This window comes from Sminthopsis crassicaudata, chromosome 6 (genome assembly GCF_048593235.1).
Source record: "Sminthopsis crassicaudata isolate SCR6 chromosome 6, ASM4859323v1, whole genome shotgun sequence".
NCBI classification, from domain to species: domain Eukaryota; kingdom Metazoa; phylum Chordata; class Mammalia; order Dasyuromorphia; family Dasyuridae; genus Sminthopsis; species Sminthopsis crassicaudata.
In genome coordinates, this window is record NC_133622.1 from 253887129 (window position 1) to 253913480 (window position 26352).

The 26352-nt window shown below is 50.5% G+C and overlaps 1 protein-coding gene across 1 annotated transcript; it reads right to left on the bottom strand.

Annotated features, from left to right (window-relative positions):
* Nucleotides 1–19777: 19777 nt before the first annotated feature.
* FGF4 (fibroblast growth factor 4) lies at nt 19778–25554 on the bottom strand. Its single transcript, XM_074273230.1, has 3 exons — nt 25158–25554; nt 23919–24022; nt 19778–22291 (listed from the first exon to the last, which is right to left on the bottom strand). The coding sequence occupies exons 1-3, from the start codon at nt 25453–25455 to the stop codon at nt 22106–22108; spliced, it is 588 nt and encodes a 195-aa protein (XP_074129331.1). The 5' UTR covers nt 25456–25554; the 3' UTR covers nt 19778–22105.
* Nucleotides 25555–26352: the final 798 nt, after the last annotated feature.

The window sequence follows — 26352 nt, forward strand, 5'->3', positions numbered from 1 at the left end:
AATCATGGTATATGAATGTTATGGAATATTATTGTTCTGTAAGAAATGACCAGCAGGAGGAATACAGAGAGGCCTGGAGAGACTTACATCAACTGATGCTGAGTGAAATGCGCAGAACCAGGAGATCATCGTACACTTCAACAACGATACTGTATGAGGATGTATTCTGATGGAGGTGGATTTCTTCGACAATGAAATGAACCAAATCAATTCCAAACTGATCAATGATGGACAGAATCACCCAAACCCAGAGAAGGAACTCTGGGAAATGAGTGTGGACTACCTGCATTTTTGTTTTTCTTCCCAGGTTATTTTTACCTTCTGAATCCAATTCTTCCTGTGCAACACGAGAACTGCTCGGTTCTGCACACATATATTACACATCTAGGATATAGTATAACATATTTAACATGTAAAGGACTTGCCATCTGGGGGAGGGGAATGGAGGGAGGGAAGGGAAAAGTCAGAACAGAAGTGAGTGCAAGGGACAATGTTGTAAAAAATTACCCACGCATATGTGCTGTCAACAAAAAGTTATAATTATAAAAAAAGAAGCTTTGATCTACAGAAATAAAAAAGGAAAAAGAAATCAATCCCTTAGAATAAAAAAAATAAGAAAATAAAGTTAAGAGGAATTATTTCACATATCAAGATTAACCTAGCATTATAGGCAGACCCAACTTCTGCAAAGGAGCAGAGGAAGGTACCTGGCACGAGGGTATCTGTGTTGTTGTTTTTTTTTAATTTAAAAAAATATTTCATTTTAAAAAACAGAATTAAGGAGAAAAAAAAAAGGAATACCAAAACAAAATAAAACAAAACACAATAAACATTATCATGTACTTAAGAACATCAGGGAGGATTCAAAATATATAAGAAGGTATTTTTTGAAAAAGATTTTCTTTTTCCCCAGTTGCCTAAAGAAAAGTTTTAGCATTCATTTTTAACAATTTTTGATTCCCAAGTTTTCTGTCCCTCCCTCGTCTCCCTCTCCCTAAGACAGTATGCAATTTGATATAGGTAATATATGTTCAATCATGCAGTACATATTACTCTAGTTAATACTCATTACATTACAATACATATTACTCATTAGTCATGCTATAGAAAGAAGACACACACCAACGGGGAAATAATACGGAAAGTAAAAAGCAGGGTGCTTTGATCTGCATTCAGACTCCATCAGGATGAAGGGTTTTTGGGTTTTTTTGTTTGTTTGTTTGTTTTTTCAATCAAAGAATCTTTGTCTCTTAACATGTTTCTGGACAACAGACCCAAAGTGTAAAGAAAAACCAGGAATCGAACAAGATGAAATCTTTAGTCTTCACTATTAGCTTTCACTTTGAAACTCTAATTTAAGCAACTATAAACCATGAGGCTAGGGAAGTGAACCAGCATACATTAAGTGCCTACTATGTGCCAAGCACTTTGTAAAGGGAGCCATGCTTTCATGGAGCTCACAACCTCCCCCATCAGGGCCACAACAAGGTCTGGACAGGAGAAGTCATAAATAGAGGAAAAGCCCTGACATTCAGGGAGATTGGAGAAGAACTTTTGTAGAAGGTGGGATTTTAGTGGGGAGCCAAGGAAAGTCAAGAGACAGATTTGAGAAAAAAGAAAATTCTAGGCATGAGGGACAACGAGAGGAAATGCCTGAAGTCTGGAAATGAAGCATCTGGTTTGATGGACGTGTGTCACTGATCACAGAATATATTGTGCAAGGGGATCAAGGTGTAAGGAGATTGGAAAGACAAAGAAGAAAACTCTGAAGGGGATTTCTTTATTTTTTTAATTTTAAAATTTATTTTTAAAATTTATTTTTGAATTGTAATTTTCCCCCAGTTACATGTAAAAACAATATTTTTTTTTGTTATACAAGTATATTCTTTTTTAAAAAAAATATTCCTTATGAATCACATTGGAGAAAAAAATCAGAACAAAAGGGAAAAGCCATGAAAAAGAAAAAAAAAGTGAATATAGTATGTGTTAATTTGCATTTAGTCTCCATAGTTTTGTGTCTGGATGCAGATGATGTTTTCCGTCCAAAGGATTGCCTTGGATCACTAAACTGCTGAGAAGAACCAAGTCTGTCATAGTTGATCATCACACAATCTGGTTGTGGTTGTGTACAATGTTTTTCTGGTTCTGCTTATTTCAATCATCGTCATTTGTGAAGGGGCTTTCAAAGCCAAGCAGAGGATTTTCTTTTTGGTCCTGGATTCCAACCCTGCCTTGGACACCTGAAAAAGTCCACTGATTTCTCAGTGACTCAGCTCTAAATTCTAAATTGGAAAGCAAGGACCAAATTGCAGCCCAAGAGGGAATTTCTTCATGTGGAGTTCTCCATGCAGTGAACTCACAAAATTAACCCCAAAAAATGGTGGAGCCCTTGGTCCAGGTGGATGAAGGGGGGGAGTGGTCTTGAGAGATGAAGGGTGTGAATGTCCCCGATGACAATCTTGTTGATGGAGTTTTTGAGTGTCTAACTTATCTTTATCTAACTTATCTAACTTATTTTGAGTGTCTAAGCTTCGATGAGAGCATATTGTGGCCGACCCTGGTAAAGGTGCAAGTCATTCCAAGACCATGGAGAGGTTCTGGAGTGTGAATAGATTGGACCATATGACCTGGAAGGAAGGTTGCAGGGACAGTGGGAAAAGGATGTGATTGGAGACATACATGGTTAGAAAATTAGTTAGACTGCTCTGAGCTGCCCGTCTCCACCTTCCCTGAGGTTATCACTGCCCCGTCTGCTCTCCTTGAGCATCCTGCTCTGGCCGACCACTGGTGGATGGTATCAACAATCCCATTTCTCTTTGCGCCCGAGGGGATTTTTCACATCCCTCTGTTTGACCAAGCCCTCCGTTATCCGTGGCAGTCGCTGTGTGGAGAATGCCAAGAAAAGAAGAATAAAGACCTTTGAGGGCACAATCGGCAGGCGGGCGAGCAGGGGGAAGGAATGCTGGGGTGAAGGAATGACCTTTCAAAAATAGAATTCCCTCTGCCACCACAAAGCCTGAGCTCACTGCCGATGAACTCAGTTGTTTATTTTTCCAGCTGCCTTTATTTCAATTTCTGTCCATGCTACGTCTTTCTTCGTGTCTCCTCCAGATCAAGCCTTCGCTCTGAAAGGTGTGGAGTCCGTTTTAAGCTTTCTAGTTTTGGGGTTTTTTTAAATGAGAAAATGGGCTTGTGCCAATCTGGGAGGGGGCTGATGAGATCAAAGGACTTTGGGCTGGACTTTGGCTCCCTATCCAGTGGAAGCAACCCCGGAATGGGGGTTGGAGAGCAGGGGTTGAGAGGGACAATCTGTGTGACCTTGGGCAAGGTAATTAACATCCCTGCGCTATGGTTTCCCCATCTGTACAAAGAGGGGTAATTAGACATGATGACTATCAAACTCTTTCAAGCCCCAAATCTACGACTAGAATTAACCCCTCCCCACCCCCAACCCAGCGAGGAGGAAGCAGATTTCTCGACATTCTCTTTTCCTCGTCTTGGGGGTGGCGATGGGTTCGCACCAACTTTTGGGCCGCTTTCATTTCAAAGAACTGGAGAAAGCATTTACCCCTCACCACCCTGGATTGCTGCTTTCATCCCCAGGACACAGCATTGGCTCCCATTCATTTTTAAATTGCAAGCCTAGGAGTCCACTTGGAGAGTCCCATTAACATGCAACCATTGCAGGGGTATGTTAACAGGAGGGTCTTGGCGCCCTTGTTTGAAGACTAGGAGAGGTCAAAGGTGAATAGAGCTATGGAGAACTTAGGGGGGGAAACAACCACTACTTATCCCCCTCCACACTTGGTTGGAGTCCAGGGATGGAAGGGGTTTAGGAAGTTTACATGGGTTTTATGAATCACATTTTGTCAAAACTGGAAAGGACTCTAGAGATCAATTAGTCCAGTTCCTTTCTTGACAAACGCGGAAATTGAGGGCTGGAGAAGAGAAGGTTACCTTGGGAAGGGAGGGAGCCAAGACTAGAACTCAAATCTTCTGCCTCCCCATCCAGCTCTGTCCAATGCTTCCACCTGCGTCTTTATTCCACCATTCCTTTTTTGTTGAGGAAAAACCTCAGGACCCCCTGTTTTTTGTACGAAGAACTTCTGACCTCTCAGGACTCCACAGTACCATTTGTGCCTCCACTTGTCCCACTTTTCACTTGGAAATTTCCTGGGTTTACAGGGCCGTATCCTTGTTCCATCCTTCCATATGCTCTCCAGACAAACATTCAGTGGTTCCGAGGCTCAGACTTTGGACCAGGCCAGAGAGCCAGTTGCTCTCTCTGTGTCCCATTTCAGCTTTTCTGGAGCTCAGTTCCCTCATGGGTCAAAGACTGGGCTTGATCCAGATGACTCCAGGGTCCCTTTCGGCTCTCGGATCTGTGGTCCCATGACAGGCTTCCTGAGTCACCATTTCACCAGAAGCTTCCTTTGGAGGCATCTTCTCTGCCTTCGCCCTGACTCTCTCCTCTTAGAGAATGAAGCTGTTTGTCTTCCAGGGGGCTCTCCATTTCCTGGGTGAAAAGAGGCCAAGCAGTGGCCCAAGGCCACTTCCACAAGAGCCATAGTAAGGCTGGGAGGGAAAGATGAGGACTCTGACTCCGCTGGTGTGTTCTCTCTGAGAGGACTCCCTTAGCTCGTCTAGAGTATCTTACACTCTTCTTCCTATGATGTCTTCTCCAATTAAACTGCAAGCTCCTTGAGAGCGGGAAAGGGTTGGCTTTGTGTTCACGCACATAGTGGGATGTTTAATCAATGCTGGTGGACTCGAGGTGACTCGATAAGAAGGCAATGCGACGCTCAGTGTAACTCTGGGGGTTCGCTGCCCTTCCTGCAGCGGCAAATGCAGAAAAGCTTGTGTAGGTCTCGGTGGCTCGAGTGTAGGTGAAGGAGGCCATTAGAATCTTATCCCTAGAGGAAGAAACTTTGGAAAGCAAAAATGTTCTTTCCATATAAGACTTCATATGGGGTCCATAGTAGGAAAGTCCCATGGGTCCGTGATGCTCTTTCTCCCATTTTTCACTCGAATCAGCTGAGGAAATGGGGACATAGGAGGATAAAGTATTGAAAAGGGGTCTTATGCAAAGGGGATTAACCTTGCCTTGCTAGGCCCTGCAGGACAGAACTAAAGAAGGTCCAAAAGAAGCCAATTCAGGTGTCCCCGTCCATGAGAGCCAGCCAAACAGGGATCGCCTGCTTCCCATAACAAGGAGGAAATCAGTCCAACAAGGCGATGGGTCACTAACGCTCAGATACAGTCTTCTGAAGGCCACTGGGCCATCTACACTGAGGATCCCTCTGGATTCCTCTGTTAGGTGGATCGAAAGCAAGGACAGCCTGGGAGACTGAGGCCCTACTAGCATTGGTCAGCACTTCTCTATCTACCAGGGTCCCTTCAAGAGTTAGCTGTCAGTCATACAGATGTCCTGGAGGACGAAAAGTCCAATCCAAGGCAGTGAATCAAGGAACAAGTATTTATGAAGCAGCCACTGGGGCCCACTACTTTGGCATCCAAGCCCCGGTTGAGAGTGTTTGGAAGCAGCGGCTGGAATCCCCTGCCCTGGGACGTCCTGGGCCTCCGTCTGGCCCTCAGGCTCTCCATAGAATAACAAGGGGCTCGGTTTTTCACAGGAAACTTCCAGGGCCAGTCCAGCCCGGACAGAGCTGGTGGCTTTCTGTGCGGTGTTTCCTCACAGTCCATTCAGGACATGTTTTCAAGAGGGATCATGATTACAGGGAAAGTTCAGCTGATTCCCCTTTGAAATAAGACATAAAGGCAGCAGGCAGGTAATGGGCTTGAATTTCCACTCGTTTGATGTGTGATGCTTTATAGTGAAACATCTGGAAGCCTGCACACTTCCCTACAAACAGACGGGGCGGCCACGGCCCCAGCTGCCTTTACAAAGCAGCTTGGGGACACACATCACTCACTGGGCCCCCCTTTTCTTCCTTTGGCTTTGACGGTCCTGAAACACCCCCTCTTAACTCTCTCCCTTCCTTTGCTGGGGCCCATGTAGGAGCTTATGTATTTATTTTTAAAAGTGGGACTTCAGAGAATAGGAACACCAAAGGAGCCATGTCGTCTCATTAAGTCAGATTAATGCCCCGGCTAAGTGAGGGTGCTGACCCGAGCAGCAGGCTGGGGATGCCCCAGCATTTGTAGGGATCTGCAGGTGTGCGTGTGTGTGTGTGTGTGTGTGTGTGTGTGTGTGTGTGTGTGTGAGAGAGAGAGAGAGAGAGAGAGAGAGAGAGAGAGAGAGAGAGAGAGAGAGAGAGAGAGACCGAGAGAGAGAGAGAGAGAGAGAGACCGAGAGAGAGAGAGAGAGAGAGAGACCGAGAGAGACAGAGACCCGAGAGAGAGAGAGACAGAGAGAGAGAGAGAGAGACAGAGAGAGACCGAGAGAGAGAGGAGACCGAGAGAGAGAGAGACAGAGAGAGAGAGAGAGACAGAGAGAGAGAGAGAGACAGAGAGAGACCGAGAGAGAGAGAGAGAGAGAGAGAGAGAGAGAGAGAGAGAGACAGAGAGAGACCGAGAGAGAGAGAGAGACCGAGAGAGAGAGAGAGAGAGAGAGAGAGAGAGAGAGAGAGAGAGACCGAGAGAGAGACCGAGAGAGCGAGAGACCGAGAGAGAGAGAGAGAGAGAGAGAGAGAGAGAGAGAGAGAGAGAAATAGAGACAGAGACAGAGAGACAGAGAGAGACAGAGAGAGACAGAAAAACAGAGAGAGACAGACAGACAGACAGACAGAGATCACACAGGTCCCTTAGAGTCAGGTGTCTCTCTCCATGATCCTACCCTTTATACCTTTTTGTTCAGGCGAGGTCTAAGTTTAGCCCACTCCCTTTTTTAGGTCCCATTTTCTCTCATAGTAAGGAGGTTAGACCCCTTCCTAACACAGTGCCTGGCACAGAGTGGGCATTATAAATGCTTATTGACTGGCTAACCGGACAAGATCCACCTCAAGAGCCGGGATCCTGATTCTGTGTTTGAGGGTTAGTGTCATGGGAACACTGGTGGACTTGGAGTCAGATGGCACCTCCTGCGATGCCCCAGAAAGCCGTCCTCCTTCTCCCAGACTTAGCTTCTTGATCTGGGGGCATCTCCATCCCAAGGCCACTGGGGAGGGATACCCTTGCCAGCCACAGACGATTGTGTGGAGGAGGAAGCATTTTTCTGTTTTTATTTAAGGGCTTAGCACATGGTAAGAACTTAAGTACTTTTCGTAAGCATCCATTTGTTCTTGCATATTCATTTAACACTCAGCCTGGTCAGAAGCTTCAGAAGGAACAGGGCAACCTCTCCAGGTCTCTGGCAGGCTGGCCGGGTAGGCCGGTTTTAGCTTTGGTTCCACAGTGTGAGAGCGGGAGCCACACGCAGAGGAGCCAGGAAGCTGCATTTGACTGGTGGATAGCGGGGCAAGCTCCCCACCGGAGCAGTGGGGTTCCTTCGGGAGGTAGTCAGCTCCCCCCCCCCAGCTTCTTGTCGGGGGTGGAAGGCGGTCCCTTCCAGCTCCCAAATTCTGATACTTTATTCCAATGGCCATCAAGACCTAAAAAACCTCCCAATATTGTTAAAGAAAGGGAGCCCAGGCCGAAGTTTGCCTTCCACCCTCCCCGGGTCATCTTCCCCTCCGAAATGACGCCCCCCACCCCCGACCCCCAGGGCACCCTGGTCCTCCCCCCTGGGGCTGAAAGCCACAGACACAGTCATTCACAAGAAGGTGTTAGAGACTTAGTTTATTAACCCCTTCCAGAAAATTTACAGATTAAAAGGAGAGCAAAAGTTAAACCCAGAAAGGGAATGAGTGAGTGTGAAAGGGAATGGGTAAACTGGGCGATCAGGAAAGGGCTGGTGGGTTTGGGGAGGGGAAGGAGACCCCCAGATCGCACAGTGCACATTTGTGATGACTGCAGTCATGAAGCAACAGGGACCAGACTGTGACTTCATTGATATAGGGAACTCCCAGCGAGAGAACTCCCTTCCCCAACGCAGGTTGGCGCCTCCTCTCCCTGTAGCACCTTCCCAGGAGGGTTATCTCAGCAACCAGCCGACACTTAGATGGCTCTAGGGTTTGAAGGGTGCTTTTCATTGCAGACTTCCTACTACCCCGTGGAGTTGGGGTTCTCCTTGTCACCCCACTCCAAAGAAAGGGAGGCCTGCCAGGGTCCCTCCACTAGGAAGGAGAGGTCTGCTCTGAACGCTAGTTTCCCTGGCTCTAAATTCCCACTCTCTCTGTAGGAAGAAGACCTTCCTTTCCTCCAGTCCCAGCTGCCTCGTACAGCCTCCATCTGATGAAGAGCACAGCTAGTCCTCCTTCCCCCAGCCAGCGCTTCCATCCTCCAGCCGAGCCTCCGGCTCCTCCTCACTCCCTCACTTCACAGAGGCTGATACCAGCATTAAAAAAATCACTATTATTGGTGAGGAGAGGCTCGAGATTCTGTGCCCGGGGAGGCAGCTTCAAGTGCCAGGCTGAGTGGCTCCACAAGCCGTCCGTGCTGGGAAAGGCTGCTGGGCTGGAGGTTCTTGAGGGCCGGGAGGAAAGATTTAGGCTCCTAGGGAGCTACTGAAATGCCCAAGATGCCGGCCCCCCAGAGGAAGCCCCCTTGAGGTTCAAAGGGCTTCGAGGGAGGGAATGGAGGAAGCCCATCGTGCTTGGAGGGAAGGGCAGCCCGGTGGAAAGGGAGCTGAACGTGGGGATATGTTCTCATCGGCCATGTGGGATTGGAGAAGTCACAGAGAATCTCCGCTCTAAAATGGAAGGGTTGGACTCCAAGGCGTCGTCGGGGGCGCCGAGAGCCGGGCCTGAGGCTCTGTGGTCGGCGGCTCCTTCTCCGGGAGCCTCCTCCTGGCACACAGTAGGGGCTTCCTAAGGCTTTGTGCTCACTCCTTCGCAGCAGGGGGGGTGGGGCACCTGACTACCTGGCACCAGAGCAAACAAAAACACACTTTGCTCTCTCTGGCTTTTAACAGCTCCTGCCGCAGAGCTGGAGCATTACCTCCAAATAATAGCCTGCGCGTCTCTGCGAGCTTTCATCTCAAGCCCTTAAAGGGATTTACCAACATGAATTACCCGCGGATCACAACAGCCCCTGAGCTGCCAAACTGTTATTTTGCCAATAGAGATGGCAAAGAGCGCGAGGATTAAGTGATTTGTCCGATGGCTAATGCTAAGAGACGGGAGGCCTGGCTCAGTAGGGCCTCGGTCTGGGCCCTTCCCTTCGGTCCTGGGCCCCAGGACGGCCTCCCAGGAGCCCTGAGGCTGGAATCCGCTGCCAGGCCCTAGACATACAGCCAGGGTCCATTTGCTGAGCCTCCGAGGGGCTTCCTCCAGATGCCCGGCCCGGCCCCCGGCACAGTGCCTGGCACCTTGGAGGCGCCTGACAACTCCTGCTCGCTGGTCCTGGAAGCATCTCCCCGGTGCAGGGACTGGGAAAGAAAGCTTTAGTGTCCGGAGCTCCTTCCCACAAGAGTTCTAGGACAATGGCCATTGGTGCCTTGGCGGGGCTGGGGGCCTCCAGACTCTGGCCTGAGAGCCAGGGGAGGAGACTGGGGCAGCTTGGGCAGCTCTGGCCCCAGGAGCCTCCATGTTGGATGGGGCCCCAGTCTGGGGGGGAAATTCCACACGGTTTTCCATTGTCTCCAAGCTCCCCAGCGAATGTGGTGGGTGCCCTTGATAAACCGGAAAATAAGCCAGCCATTCATGGAAGAGAGAAAAAAGGCAGCAATGTGCAGTCCCGAGGTCAGTGGACACGGAGGGGCCCGAGGAAGGGAAGGAGCGAGCTGGCCGGCAGAGCCCGGCCTTGCATGGAAATGCACCTTCTTTTACTTGCTGGGGCAGGTGCTAATTGACTTTGGAGACCAAACTACTGTCAAGGACTTGTCAAACTTCTCACTGCCCCCCCCACCTCTCTTCTTAGATGCATAATAACAAGGGGGCCCCAGGGGACCATCAGAGGACCCGAGGTGGGGTCAACTAAAGGGAGAAGCTTTCCAAGGGCCCAGGGAGGACGTGGGGAGTCCCGCACCCGTGGCCAATGTGTCCGACGGGACGCTCTGGGAGCGCCCTGCCCTGCAATCCCTGGTTTGGTGAAGGGTGGGGGTGGGAAGGCAGCCAGAAAAGGGGGATGGCCGGGCAGAAGGGAACAGGACCGGGCAGAGCTGGAAGGAAGAGGCCGTTTGGGGTAGGACAAGATTGAGGAGAGAAGGACAGAAGGAGGGAAAGAAGGAAGAGCTCCAAGAGCAGCGGAGCATCTCGGGAGGGGCGGCTTTATCGGTAGTGACAAACGCGGAGAACCCCGGCGCCTCTACACCGAGAAGTGCTCACGGGGAGCACTCCAGGACCCAAGGCGCTCTCCTATCTAGAAGGCGCAGGCTTGTTCCGTGTTGATTCGGAGTCCAGAACAACACCCAGGAAGGGTCTCACTCCACTTCCTAATGACAGGAGTGAAGGAAGCATGGCTTACCTCCAGGAGAATGTAAGCTCCCTGGGGGCAGGGACCCTTTCCGGACCTGCCTTTGGATCCCTATCCTCTGTCATAGCCCTAGGCTCTGGGTTTCTGTTCTTGCTTGTAGGTAACACAAAATCGGGGATCTGTTGGCTTGAATTGAAAAGGGCTGCCCGGTGGGGAAGTGAATGCTCCATCCCTGGAGGGTGGGGGGATTCCCCCAAAGTTCGGGGGCCATTGTGATCCTGAGATTCCACAGGAGGTGCTCTGGGGGGCCACCTCTGAGGACCTCTCCTGGGCTTTGTGTGCTCATTGCTGGAGCACGTTAGCCTCTGTCCCTATGGTCGTCAAAGGCCTTTCCTTGTGGGGTCAGCTGTCCCAAGGGGATCTCAGCAGGGCGGGGAGGACAGGGGTGGGCAGGATGGTTTCCTGGCGTTATAGCTGAAGAAGACCAATGTGAGCCCCAACTTTAGATTGCTGAGCACCACATGGAACCTGGTGGGCGGGTGGTGGCCTGGAGAGGGCTGCTCATCTATGCTTTAGCCAAGACTTTGACTCTCAAGTTGAGAAGATGGAATGATGGGAGGTAGATGAGGGCATATTTAGGTGGGTTTAAGCCAACTGAATGGCATTCCAAACACTTGAATTATTATATCAAGGTCTAGGATGAAAGCAAAGACAATTCATTTACCAACTTTGCACATGACACTAGTTTGGGAGGTGATAGACTCAGGAGCCAAATTTAAAGATGGCATTCCATAGTCCTGACCCTCGGCCCAAATAAAATAAGATGAAATGTAATGACAATAAATGTAAAGGCTGATACTATGGTAAAAAAAATCAACCTCACCAATGAAGAAGGAAGATAAGACAGTACATGGAAAGGCTTGTCCTAAGATTAGAATTGTTCTGCTGGACCCATTGGGCACACTCAGGAATAACAGAGGAACATACGTCGAGGGAGGTTTTCATTTTGACTAAAAATAATCTTCCTAACAATGACAGTAGGGGGTCCCTGACGATTTTTTGGTTTGGGTGTGGGATGGGCTTCAGGATCCCACATTCCCTTCCACCACAAAAATTCTGGAATTCTGTCATGTGGGAGAAACATCCCCCATCTGGAGTACAAGATACTGAAGGGCTAGTCTTGGCTTTGCTGAGTTACTCTCTGCCTCAGTTTCCCTACTTGGGACTTGAAGATTTTGGGCTGGTGACCCTGGAGGTCTCTTGCAGCTCTAAATCTCCGATCCTTTGATGTCACCCTCCCCCATTAACTCAGGACAGCCCCCTCCCAGGCACAAACAAATGCTGATGGAATAGGCACTATTTCATTATCTGTGCTTCCAAGTGTTAGTGAGCTTCTGGAGCTAAAAAGCCTGTGTTTACCTTCCACTTGCTAAATGCTCCCCCAGACTGGCTAAGGGGGGCAGTAGGGACTCCTCTGTCTCTCTCAGGTGTGATCTGCATTTGATTATGTACTATCTCCAGGATTGGGAAATCCCCTGTGTTACACACAATAGCCAGAGGTTTCCTGGAAAGCTTCTTGATCATTAAAATGTACTTTAAAATTTAAAAAAAAAAGTTTTTAGATTATATATATATATACATACACCTCTTTTTATATTTTTTCTTATAAATCCATGTTGGGAGAGAAAAATCAGAAGAAAATGGGAAAAGCATGAGGGGGGAAAAGGGGGAAACAAGTATACTTCAATCCACATTGAGTCTCGCTGGTTTTCTCTTTGGATGCAGATACTGGTTTCAAAGTTTATTGGAATCGCCTTGGATCCCTGAGCTGCTGAGAACAGCTAAGTCTGTCATAGCTGATCATCACATAATGTGGCTGTTGCTGTGTTCAGCGTTTTCCTGGTTCTGCTTGACTTGTTCAGCACCAGTTCGTGTAAGTCTTTCCAGGCTTTTCTGAAATCAACTTGTTCATCGTTGTTATAGAATGATAATATTCCTTTCCTTTGATATAGCACAACTTATTCAGCCATTCCCCCATGGATGGGAGTCTGCTCGATTTCCAGTTCTTTGCCACCACAAATTTAGCTGCTACAAACATTTTGGTACATGGAGGTCCTTTTTCCTCTTTTATGATTTCTTTGGGATTCAGAGCCAATAATGACTCTGCTGAATCAAAGGGCACGAATAGCTTTATAGCCTTTTGGACATAGTTCCAAATTGCTCTCCAAAAGGAACAACTCCACCACCAATGCATTAGTATCCCCGTTTTTTCACATCTCCTTAACACTTATCACCTTTTATGGTCATTTTAGCTAATCTGGCCAGCATGAAGTGGTACCTCAGAGTTGTTTTAATTTGCATAAAGTGCACTTTTAAAAAAATCACCAAAAGGCAATTGTTCTTGTTTAAAAGGCTTGAGATCATCAGAAGTCTATGTCATGCACTCCTCTCCTCTCAAAGTTCCCTGAAAACTGGATTCTACACCTGACAAAGCCAAGCAGGCTCACACCCAAAGTCAGGGAGTTCTGGGGATCTTAATGAGCAGACCAAAGCTAAACAGCAAGGTTGGCAATAGCCTGAATCCTAAAACTAGCAAACTCTAGGAGCAACTAACTAGTGATCAATCAACACACACTTATTAAATGTCTATTAGAAAACAAAAATCATGCTCAGGACTTGGAAAACAAAAACAAACAAATAAAAAGATAAAAGAAAATTTCCCTCAGAGAGCTCCCATTCTATTGGGAAAGACTATATGTACAAAATACACACAAATAACAGATATTTTATTATAAAATATTATTTATTATAAAAGACATAATGCCAAGGTAATTTAATGGGGAGATATCAGGAGATGGAGGTGGCGAGGGCATCAGGAAAGGTTTCAAGCTGAAGGTGTGAGCTGAATTTTGAAAATGATGAGGGACTGATTCTATGAAGCAGAAATAAACAGAGTAGCACTCCAGATATCAGGATGTCCAAATGATGACAAGATGCAAGATGTAACCTTCGATGCACACAAAACTGCTAGTCTGGAAGATCACTGTGGGAAAGGACAGAGAGGGAAGAGTTTTTCACAAATAGATGGCTGTATTTCACCCTAGAAGTTTCAGGAAGCCATTGGCATTTAGGGGCACAAATTGGTGCTTTGGGAAAGTTTTTTTTTTCTTCCATCAGAATAGTGGATGGATTGGAGATGAGGAGACATGAAGGCATCAATTAGGATGATCAATCAGGCAATCAATCCAGGCAAGAAGTCAGAAAGGTCTGGACTCATGTGGGGCATATGTGAGGGAGAGGAGGATACCAGGGTGAATTCTGCCCGGGACTTGCTGAGTTTGACTTGCCTGTGAGGCGTCCAGTTCCAGAGGCTGGTGCGAAGCTCTGGAATTTCTAGGACACTAGAGCTCTGTGTGTGTGTGTGTGTGTGTGTGTGTGTGTGTGTGTGTGTGTGTGCATGTATATATGTGTGTGTGGAGCATGTATCTAGATGCATATGTGCACATATTGGACCACTGGCGCAGAGATGATAATTAATCTCATGGGAGCTGGTGAGGTCACTTGGAGAGAGGAAAAAGAAAAGGGAAGGGAGCTCGGGGAGGAGCCTTTGGAGACAAATAAGGTTAGTGGATAGAGTTGTAGAAAAGGAGACAAGGAAGGAGGGGTCAGCTGGGCCGGGGTGGGGGGAACTAAGAAGAATGTGTACAAATGAAGAAACAAGACAGCCCTGCCTCCAAGGAGCCTCCAGTCTAGGAGAGGGAGACGTCATCCCCAGAGGGCTCTGCTGCAGGGCCGATGGAAGGGCCCCCTCGTCGAGAGGGGCAGTCCTGGGTCAGCAGCTTTCTTTCTAGTCATCTCTATGGATAAAGCCACCTGTCATTTCTGAGATAATCATTTACAGGGCCAAGGACTCTGAGGTTAGAAAGTTCTTTACCGGCCTTTCAAAAGTTGTGGCTGCTGAATAAAGTGAAGAAAGGATGATGGGGATGCTGGCCCTGGAGACTGACTAGAGGGAGGGTCACTGGGCAGGGGCAGGCCCAGGGGGTTACCACTAACTCAGGTTCAGCCTTCTTGGCTGTTTCCCTCAGGATCTGAGGTTTAGGTTGAGATGGTATCACTTGATGGAGTGTGTGTGTGTGTGTGTGTGTGTGTGTGTGTGTGTGTGTGTGTGACCCTCAGAAGAAACTCTTCTCACTTTTCCCTTTCTCTAGGCTCTCTCCAGCTCCCATGGACGTCCCTTCTGGAGATCCAGTAATCCAAACCTCTGGTAGCTGAGTGGCTAGAGTTTAGAAGGTCTGGGTTCAAATCCACGTCAGACGCTTATCAACTGTGAGACCTTGGGCAAGTCATTTAAACCTGTTTACCTTAGTTTCCTCATCTATAAAATGACTTGGAGAAGGAAATGGCCAACAGCTCCAGTGAGATTTGTCAAGAAAATCCCAAAGGGGGTCAATCAATGAAGAGTTGGCCATGACAGAACAATACATGTTCCGGGGTCAGCATGGGTGCCAGAGTGGCTGGGCAAGCCCAGGGCCTGGCTTTTGGCCAGTCCTTTGGCTTTCTCTTCTGGGATAGGACAGATCAGGGGTCTGTGGACCCTACTCCACGGGAGGTGCTCTGTAAGTCAGGAGACTTCATGGCCTCCGCGTCTCTGAGCCTCAGTTTCACTGCCTGTAAATGGTGGGGTTAGTCTAGGAGTCCTCTGCGGCGCCCCCCCCCCCCCCCCCCCCCCGGCTCTAAGGCCAGGCGGCAGGCTCTCTGCTGAGGACCAGAATGGGGCCTCTCCCCCTCCCCAGGCCATCTTGTCCACACCTCCCCAGGTTTCTTATTGCCCTTCACTCTCTCTCATTCACACCCTCTCACCTAGGTGAAAGAAAGCGATTTAAGGTGGTTGGAGTCCATCTGCATATGCTGCTTACAAGCTCCTTGCTAATCACATTACCTCTGAAGTACAAATCAGCTTCAGAGACCTCCAGGACTTTGAAAGTGTCAAAGCACTTGGCAAAGCCCAGCGGCCTTTCCATCCATTTATTGTTTGTCAGCTTGGCTCGAAATCCACAGCCCCAGATGCTGATTCTGGGAGAGGGAAATTCCATGACGGGAGGAGATCCTCCCGAAGCACACAGGTCCCTCCGGGGGCAGCCAGAGACAGGAGAAAGGGCCGGGGGTATCTGAGCCCAACCCTCCCATTCTGCAGATGAGAAAACTGAGACCCCAGAGAAGAGAACTGCAAGGCATCTTCAAGATGAGCTGACCTGTGTCCTCCTCCTATTTATGAGGGAGCTCACTGCAGCCCTTCAGGTGAAGTTTCTTGAACCCAGCTCACACTCACTCTCTCTCTTACACACACACAATCACAGACACACAATCACACACAAACACACACAGTCACACACAGTCACACACAGTCACACACACACAGTCACACACACACAGCCACACACACAGCCACACACATACACACAGTCACACACAGTCACACACAGATACACACACAACCACACACACAGAGTCACACACACACACACAGTCACACACACAGTCACACACACAGAGTCACACACAGAGTCACACACAGATACACACACAGTCACACACACAGTCACACACAGTCACACACAGATACACACACAACCACACACACAGAGTCACACACACACACAGTCACACACACAGTCACACACACAGAGTCACACACAGAGTCACACACAGAGTCACACACAGATACACACACAGTCACACACACAGTCACACACAGTCACACACAGATACACACACACAGTCACACACACCATCACACACACACACACACACACACACACACACACACACACACACACACCCGAACAGGGACAGATTCAGAACACCCTCGCCCTTTCAGCTTGCAGCTGACAAAGTAGAATTTCAGGGAGATGGGGTCACCCTCAAGGGAATACTGTGAGAATAAGAGGCAAGGGCATCATTCGAACCCAGGGCCTAGAGCTCTAGCTCCTTCCCCGACGCCGTCCCTTCTCCCTCTAGTTTTCTTTCTCCAGAGTAATCATGGAGGACGTGGGACAGCATTTTCATGTGTTGAAAAGGCAAATGCCCGCTTCCTGTCCTCGGGGAGCTTCCTGTCCTTGGGGAGGCAGCCCACAAATATCCGGGTACATACAGGAGAGCGATGGAAGGCGGTGGGAGCGGAGAAGGCGGCCGGTCCTTCCAGGAGCTCAGGGAGGCCTTTTCAGTATCGAGTACAAGTCCTTGGCAGACTTTGCAGCGCCCTGGGATTCCTGAGCTCTCTGAGGCAATAATTTCACCTTCCCCAAAGTTGGCATCCCCCTGCACCCGGCCCGGGTCTCTGTCCCCTGTGGGTGTCGAAGGAGGATAGCCAGATCGCATTTCCAGTCCGGCCTCCACAGAGACGTGCTGGACACAGCCCAGAGGGAGAGAAGGCTATGAAGTGCCTCTAGGAAACGGGATTCCCCCCTCCCCCAGCAGGACGGGCTCCGAGGGGCCACAGTTTTTCCTGGTGTCCTCTCCTCCTAAAGTGTCTGATCTCCGTGAAGGGGAGAGTCAGCTGCCAATCCTTGTCAGAGGAAGCTAAAGCTTCCTTAGACACACTCTGGCTGTTTTTATCAGGGACAGGCCCCAGATCTAAGCCCATGGGGCGTGTTAGGGCCCCTTCTCTCCTCCCCATAGAGGGGGATCCAATGCCCTGGCCAGGGCCAGCTCTCCCAGGCTGGTGATGGCTGGAACCTTTGAAGGGAACGGATCAGGGTGGCCAGAGCCAGGAATAGGTCTGAAGCGGAGAAGGGACCGGGCTTGGGAGCCAGACTGAAGTAGGGGGAAGGAGGAGCAAAGTGGAAGGAATAGCTTTATAATTTAAGATGAGATAGGGGCCAAAGGTACAGGGGGTCTAAAGGGAAGCATTCAGCTTATCGGCAGAGCAAATTGCCTCTGGACTCTTAGTCTATCTGGCATCCATGCTATGTAATGGGATTACCCCCCAACAGCACAGCTGAATTTGGAAGCCAAGCCCCAGGGAGCCCCGTGAGATAGCCCCATGCTGTTCAGGCTCCCTCAGGCAGAGACAGAATCAGAACAGAACCAGAGGAGGAAGTAGAGTGCAGAGGACAGAGTGCAGGGTTCAAATCCCACTGTTGACACCCGCCAGAGGTGGGTGGCCACTATTCTGTTTCCCCCTCTGAAAAATGGGTGTGATGATGGTACATCCCTCCAAGAGGGCTCAAGAGGAGGCTCCAGTAAGCCTAAAGGGGCAGCCTGGGCTATTTTCATTTTAAAGCAGTTCTCTTTTACAGCCGGATAAGGAAATGTACTCACTGAGACAGGATGGTCAGGGCTGAAATAAGGTGGAAACAATGATTTTTCCCAACTTTTTGACGTGGAGGTAAGGGGCAAAATGGGACCTGACTGAAGACACGTATTCCTGTTGAGGTTTGCTCTGTGTCTGGGCGTGGCAGACGTCATTGAAATGTCTTGCAAGATGCTGGGGAGGGGCCTGTACATGGGAATGTCTTGTGAACTGGTCCCCTCCTGAAATGCAGAGGGAGGAAGGAAAGTAGCCCCCCTTTCTTCCCTCCCCCCTTAGCACAGGTTTGGTCAATTGTCCCAGGGGAAAACAACATCATGCGCCCCTTGCAAACGGCAGCCAGGAGAAAGCACACTTGAGGGTTTCGGGGCACCATCCCAAAGAGCAAACCCACGTAGACAGATTTAGCGTGTAGTATTCAGATCATCGATATCAAGGGAAGAAGGGCAGGACACCTGAGCAAACAATCATTCATCATGGCCTTGCCCATGGTATCACTTCTCCTACTGGAGTGACCGCTCCAACTCCCAGAAACCCCTGTTTTAAGCTCTCTCCAGGCCAATGGAGCAAAACTTGATCATTCTACCTAGGACAGCCAGCCATCTCTGCATCGTCCCCAACCTCAGAAATATCTGGAAACCCCAAATAATTTCACAGACTGGGGAAGTGCCAGTCCTCAGCCCTCAGGTTTTCTACCCAAGTCATCCAAATAAATCCGATTAGGGTGATGTGATCTCCGTTTGGGGAAGACCAGTGGTGGTGCATCTCTGAAGGCAGCAGCCCTGGGTTCAAATGCTGCTTCTGCCCCTTACACTCTTTGTGACATCACTGAGCCTTTCCTTTTGTTTCCTCATCTGGAAAATGAAGGTCCTGTACTCCATCACCTCCCAGGCCCCTCCTGGCTCCAAAGCCAGGGTGCTTATCCACTCAGAGTCCCTCAAACCACCCCCTTCCCCAGGAGAAGCCACACAGGCTGGGTTTAGGGATCTCTATCTTACTTTGAGCCAGCTCCCATTTATTTATTTTTATGTTTATATAATTTTTTTTGCCAGTTTTCATTTCGAGGAAGGTTTGCCTGGCACTAGATATAATCTGCTCTGCTTTCATCCCTTGTTCCCGACTCTGCTTCTGGATCAATCAGAACAAGGCTAAGCCAGTATCCAGATCACAGCCTCTTCTTCACTCGTGGTCTCCCCAACCCTTCCTCTTCTGAGCTTTGTCATCTGTGAAATGGGTGACTCAGACTAGGGGGCTTCTGGGACCCTCCTGTAACTTTCCAAACTAAAGTACCTCCCCACTAGAATGTAAGCTTCTTGAAGTCAGGGACCGTTTGGTTTTTGTATTTGTATTCCCGGCACTTAGCTCATTGCTTGTTTTAATAAATGTTTTTTTTTTTCATCCATCCATCCATCCATCCATCCATCCATCCATCCATCCATCCATCCAATCATCCATCCATCCATCCATCCATCCATCCATCCATCCATTCATCCATCCAAGTTCCACATCTAAAACGTGTGAATAAAACACGAGCTTCCCAACGTGGTGCAGTTCTCCATTTGACCATGGAGATGCGGGCAAGACCTCCAGGTTCCATGATCCCAGGGATGTCAGGAAGCACTTGGTTAAAATAAATGCACACACACTTTGTCCCTGATTTGTGAAGAAGGGGAAGGTTACCCTCACATCACAGAAGAGCAGGAAGGGCCCTCAGCAGCCTCCCGTGCATCGTCCATCACCCACCAGAACAAGAATGCCCCCCACCATTTACAGTTCCTCTCCTTTGGGTTCTCGATCCCGGATCTTACGGTTTCAAACCCCACAGCCAGTGGTCATCCAGCTGAGGGGTGTGGAGAGCTCTAGTGAGAGACAGCCCAGCACCTCCCAGTGCGCTTTTGGACCCCTCCACCTGTGAGCAAGTTTCCCCCCCACATCAGCCCCAAGCTGCCTCTTTGTGGGAGGCTTGCAGAGCCTAGGTTTCTTTGCCATAGAACACACTCACTCAAGCCCTCTCCAAGGATTTACAGACAGCCCAGCTTGTCGTTCGCGGTAAGCAATCATGATTTATTCTTTGTTACGTGTGCACAGCACATACATTGCAATATAAGACAGCACCTGTATAAAACTACAGACAGATTCTTCGAATATTGGTCAATCTTGAGAGCTCAAACACACATCCCGGTAAAAATGGTCCAACAGTATTTTAAAGCAACAGACAGCCCCAGTCCCAGGAACAGAGGTGATTCTCGTGTGTGTGTGTGTGTGTGTGTGTGTGTGTGTGTGTGTGTGTGATTGTGTGTGAGTGTGTGTGTGTGAGTGTGTGTGTGTGAGTGTGTGTGTGTGTGTGTGTGTGTGTGTGATTGTGTGTGTGTGTGAGTGTGTGTGTGTGTGAGTGTGTGTGTGTGTGAGTGTGTGTGAGTGTGTGTGTGTGTGTGTGTGTGTGTGTGTGTGTGTGTACTACTGACAAGAAAATTGAAGCAATTTTCCATCACACCAGAGGACCGCTCTTGTTGTCTGAGACGTGGAATAATTCTTTACTCGTTGGGTGTGGTTGCCCTCCCAGAAATCCCAGAATTCTCCAAATGTCCAGTCCTGTCTCCCAGGAAGCAGAGACCTCTCTTTGCCCCTCAACTGGGCTGACCAAGCTTGGCTTGTCCCTTGTCTTTCTCAGAGGGCCTGAGAAACTCCACAGGCTCCTGTGCCGATGTCCACAAGCGGCCTCCAAAGCCAGGGCTAAGGGAGCGCGGTAGTAGGGCGCAAGTGATCGCGATCAAACAGAGATACTTCAAAAACAACAATGGTAACAACAATCCCAGAGCAAGAATGTCACCGAGAAAAGGCCAGACTCAATTTTTCCACAGTCTTGCTATCTGCTGGGACCCATAAAGTTAATTTGGGAGCCAGTTTGCAAACATCCTTAAGGAGAGCTCAAGTATTTCATAAACATTTCGGGCATTTCTGGTAGCCACCTAAGGTCATTTTGTGTAAACTCTAAAAATTTATTCATTAAAATGTCCCCATTGGCCACTGTGTGAGGGTGGGGTGGGGTGGGGGGACTTTTTTTTTAAGTAAGTCACCAACCCCTGCTTCTGCCTCTTCTGTCTTTGCTCTAGTGACAGAGCTTCCATTTGAAAAAATATATAAAGAAAAATATAGGGTTACTCAATGACCATATAGTGCCCTCTGACAGCTGTCTGCGAATATTTTCTCCATGATTATCCTTACTAAAAGTAAATCCCTGGGTAAAGATAGCTCAAACGTGACAAGGTTGAGATGGGATGTAGCCCACACCGGTGGAATGCTTCTTGGCTACATATGGAAAAATGGGGCGCTGGGATTGCAACCTCCAGAACCTGGAAGATACTCTGGAAAGCAGAAATCCTGGGTTTTCCCAGGAGATTTTGCTTTGAAGCCCTTGGTGAGGTAGACATGAAACCAAAGAGCAGGGAATGAGGCAGAAGGAAGAGGAGCAGTGTTTGTAAGCACTGCATTAAAAAAAAAATCAAAAAACAACTTCAGGCTTGTGTGTGTTTCTCTGTCTCTAAAAGGGAACCAGAGTTACTACAGTATCAGGAATTGGCTCCATGCTGTTGATTTAGCTGTTGGAACCCATGGCAGCGATCACAAATTGGGGAGGGGGGGGTCTGAGTTAACAAAGAAGTTGGTCACTTAAACTTCTCCCAGCAGTCCCTGCCCCACCCCAGACTGATTTTTTTACAATGCAGTTTTGAGAAGAAACCCTCTTCCTGACAGAAATAATGTCAACTGTACTGTTGCTGATCTTTAAAAATAAAGGGGGGAGGGATTGAAGTTTGCGGGGTTGTTGAAGGATCCCTGCCGCCCAGCAGTAGATCGAGGAAGATTGCCTGGAGGAAAGTTCAAAGGTCAGCCCTGGCCGATCTAAAAACAGATTTGTAGGGTAGGACTTCCACGGGGAACTTTTTGTACCAGAAGGAAACCGATATGTTTCTGTAAAGTAGCAGCCGGGCGCAAATGGGGTTCAGTCAGGATCCCCTGCAAATCCCAGAGGTGGAAGCAGGGTTGGGGGGATCTAGAAGGAGCCAGCCCCTTGAGTCTCTGAATATATGGTAATAGCAGCACACGGGTATCTGAGAAACAGGGACAGAAGGCAGGCAAGGGAGAGCAGTCCCAGCAAAGAGGAGTTTCCCTCTTTTCTGTTCATTTTTTTTTTCTTTTCCAAAAACCAACACACCCACAGAATCATAAATAAATTTGTGGCAATATATACAGACTTAAATAATTAACTTAACTATGTTACATACACCTGCTCCCGCAGAAGTCTCCATTGAAAGTGCACCGAGTTTGGTTGGCCAGGGGGCCAGGGGGGACCCCCTTCCCGCAGCGAGTCCCAGTGGTTGCCTAGCTACTGGAGATCCTGGGCAGGAAGTGGGTCATCGTCATGGTGGAAGACACCCGGGAGCCTTTCTTGGTTCTCCCATTTTTGTCCAGGGCGATGTACATGCCGGCGTACTGCCGGGACTCGTAGGCGTTGTAGTTATTAGGCAGGAGGATTTCTTTGAAGGTACACTCAGCGGTGAAGTTGGGCTGCAGGAGAGAGGAGGGAGCAAGAGGATTAGTCAGAGCTCTGCCCATGGGCAGCAGTGTTCCTCCCAGACCCTCGGGACCACAGCAGAGGTGGGCTCCAAAGCCTGGCTCGGGAGCTTCACAGTGATTTTGACCCAGAAGGAACGAATTCACCCAAGGACTCAGACTGAAGGCTGCTTCAAAGGGTCAAAGGGTCCCCCCAAGACAGGACTGAACTATTTCAGATTGAACTGGCAGGAGCCGCGCTGCAGATTTAGAGCTGGAAGGAGCCTGTTTTCCAGATGAGAAAACTGAGACTTTCTAGTTAACTGCTTGCCCAAGACGAGACAAATAGTAAGCAACAGAGGCAACACTCAGAGTCAGAGCCTGGCCCAGCTAATTAAAAGTCCCGTGGCCTTGGATAAGCCTCCTAGGTCCATCTTGGCTCAAGCCTTGTTTTCTCTTCTGAAAGGGGGTGATGATGGATAGACAGATAGAGAGATAAACAGATAGATGGATGGATGGATGAGTGAACGGTTCTTAAACAGACTGTGTGCTGGCACTAGGCTAAACAACGGGGACTCGAGCGGAGATGATTTCCCAGGGCTTTCCTCTCGCTGAAACTAGGCTAGATACTTTGGCCCACCTGGGCCACTTGGGGTGTGGCCAGATCATGACTACCTTTCTTCACACACAGAAAACAGCTGGTTCTGCAGCTGGCCAGCCTTCCAGACACCTGGTCAGTGCCATTCCCCAGGTCTTCAGTGTTCCTCTGTCTTCTCCCTTCCCCCTTCTCCCTCACAAGTGATTCCTGAGCTTACTAGCTATTTTCGAAAGCCCCTCAACCACGTTCAGTCATGGAGTCTGGTATGAGGAAGAGGAATTGGGGGCTGACAGTGGGTCAGCTGGATGCTCTTTCCTCCCATAGCCCTAGATGTTCAGCTTTCCACCCTTTGAGGGGCCAGAAGCAGAGAGATCATGTGGGAATGTAATGCCCCAAAGGAGACAGAAAGGGTGGATCCATTTTCCTCTGTAGACTCATGTGGCTGCTGCCAGTCCAGGAGCCTGATGTGCCCTGGAGAGGTCATGAGGACTCACCCTTTTCCCCAACCATGTCACTGGCTAGGGTAAACCTGGCCCAGGGTCCCCCCATTTCTATAGGTTTTTCTCTTCACAACAGGTGGAGCCTAAAGGATTATCCCCATGTTACAGAGGTGGAAACTGAGACTTGCAGAAAAGTGAGGTGCAGATTGTTCAGCCGGCCTCAGCCTGATTTCAAATTTCGGGGTCACTTTATCTACTGCACCCTCTACCTCTTTCCTTCCCCTTGATTTGTTCTGGGGCCGGTTCTTCCTCCCTCTACACTTATACATTTCCAAACATTTGCACTGCTCAAGGGATGTGCGTGTGAGACAGACAGACAGAGAGAAAGTACAGGAGAGAGACCGAAGAGAAAAAGAGAGAGACAGAGCCAGAAACACAGAGAAGGGTTTCTGCAGCGGGCTCAGGGACTTTGAGAGGCTGAGTAACCTGGAGTCGGGCAGGTGTGCGGCGGCTGGAAACGAGGGCCCCGCGATTCCCAACCCCGCCTCGGAAACCAGAGCCAGCGGCCCCGCTCCCGGCCTCCTTCCCCAGCTCCGCTTCTTACCGAGCCGTAGAGTTTGCCCTTGTTGTTCATGGCCACGAAAAGGCGACTCTTGACGCCGAAGATGCTCACTACTCCCGGCTCCACCGACGACACCTCCAGCAAATCTAGACGGGGCGAGCGGCGGGACGTGAGACTGGTTGGCCGACTGAGCGGCTGCTCCTCCCTGCCCATGGCCCCGGAGACGCCCCGGCCGCCCCGCTCCGCTCTCCCGGGTGGGGCCAAGCCCCGACCCGAACACTAACCCGCTAATTCGTTCCCATTTCCTTCGCCACCTGGCTGCCGGAGGGCTGGCTCCGGGCCCCCGACCTCATGGGGCCCCGCATCCCCGCCTGCGCTCTGGGGCCGGGAGGAGGGACTGAGCTGGGGAGGACTGGGCCAAAAGTGCATCCCGGGTGGGAGTGGGAGCGCGCAGCTGCCTGCGCCCCTCGGAACTTCTAGCGGCCCAGGAGCCCCCGGCAAAACCAGTGCGCTCTTGGGGGGAGAGGGGAGCGGCGGGAAGGAGCAGCAGTCCGGCTCTGAGTGTGCCGGCGGCCCGGCCCTCCGCAGAGCCTTCTCAGAGGCGCTTTTAGCAGTGCCTCCCACACTCCCCTCCCTCGCAGCCGCAGCTCCGGAGCCTGGCCCCGGGGTTCCCTCTTCTATCCTCGCCCCAGAAACCAGAAATCAGCTCTGGAAAAACTCCAGGTAGCCTCAGTTTCCCCTTCTGTAAAGCAACCAGCTGATGTCTAAGGGCCCTTTTAGCGCCAAGCCTATGCGCACAGTGGCTTTCCGAGCTCGGAGGCTGGACCACCTTGGGACTTCCCCGGGCTCCCACGCAAGGACCCTCTACTTCCTCAAACCCCGGGCTCAAGCCCGTGTCTGTATCCCGGCGCCCCCAGCCGGATCGGCTCCCGCAACTCGCCAGAGTCCGCCCCGTTGCCCAGTGCCCGACAGCCGCGCAGCTCGGGCCGGGCGTCCGGCAGCGGGGCAGCCGCCGAGTTGGGGAGGCCCTCAGGCCGAGGGGGCCGGGGACTGGGATCTCCCAGGAAAGCACCGGGTGAGAGACGCCCGGCAGCAGAACTCAAGAAACGGGCTCTCCCTCCGCCAGCCCTTGGCTGCCACCCCTCCGACGGCGGACCTTCCTTTCCCCACACGGCCCCTTCCTCTTGGGGAGGAGACAATCCGAGACGAGAAGGGGAGACGGGGAGGAGAGGGCGAGAGGCAGAGGGGGAGGCGGAAGCCCCGGGCGGGGCGGCCACTTACTGTAGCTGGTCTCGTTGTGCACGCCGTTGATGCCCCCATCGGGCAGGACCTGGAGGTGGAAGCCGATGCCCACGTTGCAGTAGAGGCGGCGGATTCTCTTGATACCCAGCAGATAGTGGCCGTCCCGGTGCAGCTCCGTCCCCTCGGCGGACAGGCGGCCCATGGAGCGGGATAAGAGGGTCTCCCAGCGCCGGTCGAGCGTGTCGTTCTGGGGCGCGGGCACAGGGCCCCCGCGGCCCGGCCAGGGGGACAGCAGGCCCAGCAGCAGCGCGGGCAGCAAGGCTGAGGGGTGAGGCATCCCGGCTCGCAGGGGGACACACGTGGTTTGGCTGGAGGCAGTCAATGACTCTAAAAATACCCCCCTGCCCTGCCCTGCGCGCCTTGGGCTCTTCTTGGGCTCTGACCAGACAAGGAGAAGAGAGGAGCGCGGGGCCACGGCAGCCCAGCGCTAGGAGATCCCGAGTCTAAACTTGCGGGCCAGCGGCTCTCGGGCGGCCCCCGAGCTGCTCGGGCTTCCTGAGCCGGCTGCAGGGCAGGAGGAAGGGCTAGAGAGGCGGAGACCCCGGAGACGCGGCGAGAGAGGGAGTGGGGAGCGGGGAGCGAGAAGGGCAGCGAGGGAGCCCCGAGAGACAGACAGAGAAGCAGCCGAGGCAGTGGCAACCGAGACGAACTTGGATCTCAACTCGAGAAGACCCGTGTGAGTGGAGGGTGCGAGCCTCTCTGCTAGCAGCCAGCCATAGCTTCTGGGCCCTGGCCACGATATTTATATCTCCCAGTACCTATTACATCATCACCTACTGCTGGAGGGAGCATTCACTCCCCGAAGTCAAATTATCAGCCCGAGATGCTCCCCAGCCTCCAATCCTATCCTGAGGAAAAGGGAGACAAGCAGGCAGAAAGGCGGAGGGGGCGGGGGGCAGAGAGCCACTTCCAGGCTCATTTTCCCCTTCGCCTTCTCACAATGCCCGTCAAGGCGGCCCCTCCGGCTACTCCGGGAGGCAGGGGAGAGACCCCGGCTGGACGGCCTTTCTTGCTCTAGCCTTCATTTCTCTCCGTCCTCCCTTCGTCCCCTCTTGTCTTTCATCTCCCGTTTTGTCTTTCCCTTCTTTTCTCTCCTCCTTCTTTCCCCCTTTTTCTTGCTTTTACTTCCTATGGCCCTGTTCTGTCTCTACTTAAGCTTCTATTTTCTTCCTCT